The sequence below is a fragment of the Phodopus roborovskii genome, unplaced genomic scaffold (genome assembly GCF_943737965.1).
Source record: "Phodopus roborovskii unplaced genomic scaffold, PHOROB, whole genome shotgun sequence".
Taxonomy (NCBI): Eukaryota; Metazoa; Chordata; class Mammalia; order Rodentia; family Cricetidae; genus Phodopus; species Phodopus roborovskii.
Genome location: NW_026126511.1, coordinates 57,581,405 through 57,586,069, shown reverse-complemented (window position 1 = coordinate 57,586,069; position 4,665 = coordinate 57,581,405). Strand labels below are relative to the sequence as shown.

Genomic DNA, 4,665 nt, shown 5'->3' with positions numbered 1-4,665 from the left:
AGAGGCACTCTGTGCCACTGGGTGAAGCCCATCTGGGCAAGCCTCCCCTGGGTCCTGCCTTCTCCCAGAGTCCCACAGCAGGCTCCAGCTTCACTTTCAGGCTCTTGAAGTGCCGTCTTCCTCCTGTCTACTCCCCTAACCAGATCGCTTTTCCTTTCCCGGGCTGTTAGGAGTCTGGTGAGGGAGAGTCTGTGCCCTGTGAACATCAAGACATGTTCAGTGCTTGGGATCGCCGGGAGCGGCCACCCGAGGAAGGAGCAGCCGCAGGGCTTCAGGGCTTCGGTGTGGACAAGACCTTCCTGTCTTCCCTCAAAGGCATCCTGCTGGAAACTGAGCTGGTAACAGCCGCCTCCCCAATCTGGTGCCTCCATCTCTCCCATCCCAGCTCCCTGGCACAGGCCTCTGCTGGCCTTCTGCTCACCCTTCACAGGCCCCTTCCCAGCGCTCTGTCCTTCCACTCCCAGGCTCACCTACAACTCTTAGCCTTCTGGCTGTTTGTCCCTCCAGACAGTTAGGGCATGTATCATTTGCTGCAAGACTGAAGTTACATGGAAAGATGACTTTCCAGGATGCTGAGGGATGAGATGTGGATGGGTGGGTGTGGGGAGAGGATGGCCGGGAAGGAGGTTCATCTGTCTTCCTCCAGCTTCTAGGAGGGCTACTTCTTAGCATGTATAAGTTTAAGCATCCAAAATAGTAGAGTTCCTGCAGCCATGCTTTACCTGTCAGTTGTGTCCCATGATCATCCCTTCTCAGGGTTTCTCAGCAAGATCATGGTGCTAACACAGGGCCTTTCCTATCTGCCATCCCATGTGCAGCAGACTTCTGCCTTCTAAGCCTCTCTCAACATGAATCAAAGGCTCTGAGTCTTGTCATCTGAGTTTTAACAGTCTGGAGTAGCTTTTGAAGGCAGAAGTGCTTGCATCAGTGTTCTGTGCTCCAGGGCACTCCCTTGGGGATTTGCAGATTGACCAAACAACCAGAGTTGCTGTAACTCCTGGGACAGCAGGAGCAGGATCCTGGAGATGCCCTTGATGGTCCTTGACACCAGGGATGGGACACTTCTTTGTCTTCACTGAGAACTCTTCCTTCTCAGTGAGGCTGATCTATGCACGGGTCTCCTCAGAAACTATCCTTGGTCCTACAGGCTCTGACCTTCATCATCTTCATTTGCTTCACGGCCTCCATTTCCGCCTACATGGCTGCAGCGCTGCTAGAGTTCTTCATCACGCTCGCCTTCCTCTTCCTCTATGCCACCCAGTACCACCAGCGTTTCGATAGGCTTAACTGGCCTTGCCTGGTGAGGAACACTGCCTCCCCTACTCCATCCTGGGCTCTTCCTTCTCTTCCATTGTCCAATTTTCTTGTTGTCTCACGGCCCCTCTTCATTTCTACAACCAAGCTGTGAGTTGGCTCACGTTGTGTCCTAAGCTCAAAAGTGAACCTTGGCCCATTGGAGTGCCCCTATCAAGGAGACAGACAGACCCGAGGCCTGCTGTCCCACACAGCAAAGGCCTCGCTCAGTCCTGCTCTGTGCTATCTCCTCAGCCTCCTGGCTAATCCAGATTTATCTGCTCCTACTCTCTGGGTAGTGTTGTGAGCTCACTCCCTTGGAAGAATTTCATGTATGGGGGTGGGGTGGGGGTGGGGATGCATGCATCCCTGGGCAGGATTCAGTCTCTGAGGATCAGACTAGGGAAACTGAAACTTGGGAACCTCCCTAGCGACCCCCCAGCCCATTGCCTCTGACTCCCCAGGACTTCCTCCGCTGTGTCAGTGCCATCATTATCTTCCTGGTGGTCTCCTTTGCTGCTGTGACCTCGAGGGAGGGAGCCGCCATTGCTGCTTTTGTGAGTCTATCCCTGCCGTGATCCCCAGTCCCTAGGACTAGTGGCTGGGATATTGGCACACTTCCTGTGTCCAAACCAAAGTCTGCATCTGCTCATACCTCACCCACCCCACTCCCCCGCTTATTCCCAGCCCTACTCTCCTATTCTGACAACCTCTGCCATGGTACCCCCATTCCTCCCCCCCCCCCCCCGCCACAGGTTTTTGGCATCATTTTGGTCTCTGTCTTTGCCTATGATGCATTCAAGATCTACCGAACTGAGTTGATGACCAGGACCACCGAGGGTGAGTGTCCATACCCTGAGAGAGATGTCCCTACCTCTGCCTCAGATGCTGCAGTTATGCATGGCTTCCCTTCCTGGCTGCATCTCTACAGGGGACCAGCAGTGACACCAGGGTTACGTGACTCCCACGACCACACACAGGAGCCACAGAGCCCAGATTTGTCATCTTTGAGTCTCTGAAGCGCCCAAGTGCAGTCATCTATCCCACATCTATAGAGAGGTGTGCTTGAGAAGTACCAGGGCACCCGTGAAAGATGGTGAACTTCTTGGGGGTTGGGGGTAGGTCGCTGTGCCTCCAAGTCATGCCCAAATTAAAAAAGATTCAAACCCCAGTGGTGAGTCTTCTTCCTCCTTGAAAATCATACAGAGTAAGGAAACCAAAGAGTTATTCATGATCTACAGGAAAGAGTGATCCAGATAGCCAGGATCCCTCTGTGGGGTAAGGGAGTGAGGAAGACATCTGTCAAAGGGAAAACTTTATACCTCAGCCTGGCACATCAGAGGGAGGTGCCAAAATGCTATGTACCAGGCTACTTGGGAGTGAGACGCGTACAGTTTCCTGATTGCTAACAGGCCTGCACACCTGTTAGGCATGGGGTATAAGGTCCTTTGCCTGGGGTTTGTGTAGAGCTCCCCCTGGTGGTATGGTGAGGGCTGGGCGGGCAGAACATAAGGAAGAGGACAGCCAAAGGCCTTAGGAAAAATTCCTGAAATACCAGCATCTGAAAGGAAAGCAAGCTCTTAGATAAGAGCTGGTCACATGCCCTCGGTCTATGTTAGAGGAAACTGGGGCTTAGTTAGGGGAAAGTGACCTCTGTATTTGTAGAAGAGCTGGGTCTACAACATCTTGACATTGAAATCTTGATGTAGATACTGTTTTGAGTTCTGAGGATATGAAAACAGGAAAACGGGCCATCCCTTGGCCAGTAGACTAGCTTGCCCAGCTTGCCACTTCCTCCAAACACATTTCCTGAGCCTTTCCTGTCTGCGGAGCCTATGCTTGGCACCAGAAATTTAGAGGTAACAGGTGCGCCTGAAAGGACACATTGGCTTGGAAAGGAGGAACTGCCTAGTTCACGATAGTCTAGCATAGACAGTACTTCTCTGTGCAACTGGAGGAACCCATCATGGTCCATACAAGAGGTTCCATTCCAGCTGACTTCTTGCTCCCTCTCTTCAATGCTATGTTCTTTTCCTGAAATGCCCTTTTCCCTCTAGGCTTGGCCTTTTGGTTGTACACAGTGGCCTCAAACGTTGCCTGTGCCTGGGATCTTGAACTTGGGGGTGGTATAGTGCCATGCTTCCCTCTAATGACTTTACTTCTCTTTAGTAGATTTTCCCTGCCTCCTGTTTCCTGTCTTCCTATCTTTGTGTTCTGGTACCTCACCAGGCCTGGCAGCTGCTCCAGGGAAGGACCCGCCTGGACTCTACTCAGGGTTCTCAGGCTTTCCACATAGTCTGCATTTGAGTCTACCTGGCTTCCCTGTCAGGAGGATGGAGGTGGGATGGGCATAGTCTCAGAGGAGAGATAGAAAAGGCTGGGCTAGGGAAGCCGGGAGAAGAGTGTCGGGGAAAAGATGCAAAGGGTCTGGAGGACCTTGTGCAAATTCTCATAAGAGGGCAGATCTCAGCTCTATCCCCCAAGTGGCAGAGTGTCTAGTCCTCCAAGGAGCTTATAGTGTGTGTTTGTGGGAGGGGGTGGTTGGACTCACACCCAGCTGTGGGTTACATGTGGGTTGCATGTGGGTTACATGCACCTATGTATGTCTGTGTGAAGGGATGCCAAGTGAGAACTGTTCCTGCTTGGTCCATACCCCATACTGATTTGGGCTCAGTATTACCTGGTACTCGAATCCTAGAATGTCCTCCTGGTGAGGCCTGATTCACAGAGGCTAGGATTGGTACTGGGGGCATGAAAATATGCCTTGTGGGCTCCATCTATGGAGCCGAGGAGAGTGGGTCCTCAGTGGTTTCCTGAGTATCTCCTTCCATCCTCAGCAGCATAGAGACCCTTTGGCATCAGTGGGAAGTTCATTTTACAAAGCACGCATGGCCCAGGACAACTTCAATTTCTGCCAGCTCAGAGGTGGAGTGATTGAGGGGGTTCTACCTCCCCACCAGATTTCCAGGCCCCCTTTTCTAGAGCCTGGCTTGCCCTTTCAGGGCCTTTGTTCTTTCTACTCTTTGAGGGCTTGTTGTTTTGTTGTTGTTGAGGCAGGTCTCACATTGCTTTCGAGCTGAGGCTGCCTCTTGCCTCTATCTCCTATGCCCTGCTGAGACTCTAGGCTTGGGTCATCGCACCTGACTTCTGTTTCTCCCCTTTTCTTTACTTGGGCAATTGACCACGCAGAGCTGGGTCTGTAGCTGTGCTACCTGGGACAGGACACCTCACTTTCTTTTGGTCCCTTCCTCCACAGATATGGGGTGCTTTTGATCCCATAACTGATACAGAGGTGGTGGCCACCTTCCTCTTAGGCCACTGAAATCCCCACCTCAGATGAACAGCTGGTAGAAAGGACAGGGGAAGGTAGAA

General features: G+C 52.3%; 1 protein-coding gene across 1 annotated transcript; it reads left to right on the top strand.

Annotated features, from left to right (window-relative positions):
• The first annotated feature begins 202 nt into the window (after nt 1–202).
• Nucleotides 203–2,257, top strand: Cmtm5 (CKLF like MARVEL transmembrane domain containing 5). Its single transcript, XM_051195715.1, has 5 exons — nt 203–338; nt 1,148–1,300; nt 1,758–1,850; nt 2,049–2,133; nt 2,225–2,257. Exons 1-5 carry the CDS (start codon nt 213–215, stop codon nt 2,236–2,238), a joined length of 471 nt encoding a protein of 156 aa, XP_051051672.1. The 5' UTR covers nt 203–212; the 3' UTR covers nt 2,239–2,257.
• Nucleotides 2,258–4,665: the final 2,408 nt, after the last annotated feature.

Excerpts from the sequence above, each read along its gene's own strand:
- Cmtm5 (XM_051195715.1), top strand. The coding sequence starts at position 213 with ATGTTCAGTGCTTGGGATCGCCGGGAGCGGCCACCCGAGGAAGGAGCA. Across the intron at positions 339-1,147 it reads TCCTGCTGGAAACTGAGCTG|GCTCTGACCTTCATCATCTT; the intron begins GTAACAGCCGCC and ends TTGGTCCTACAG. Across the intron at positions 1,851-2,048 it reads GAGCCGCCATTGCTGCTTTT|GTTTTTGGCATCATTTTGGT; the intron begins GTGAGTCTATCC and ends CCCCCGCCACAG.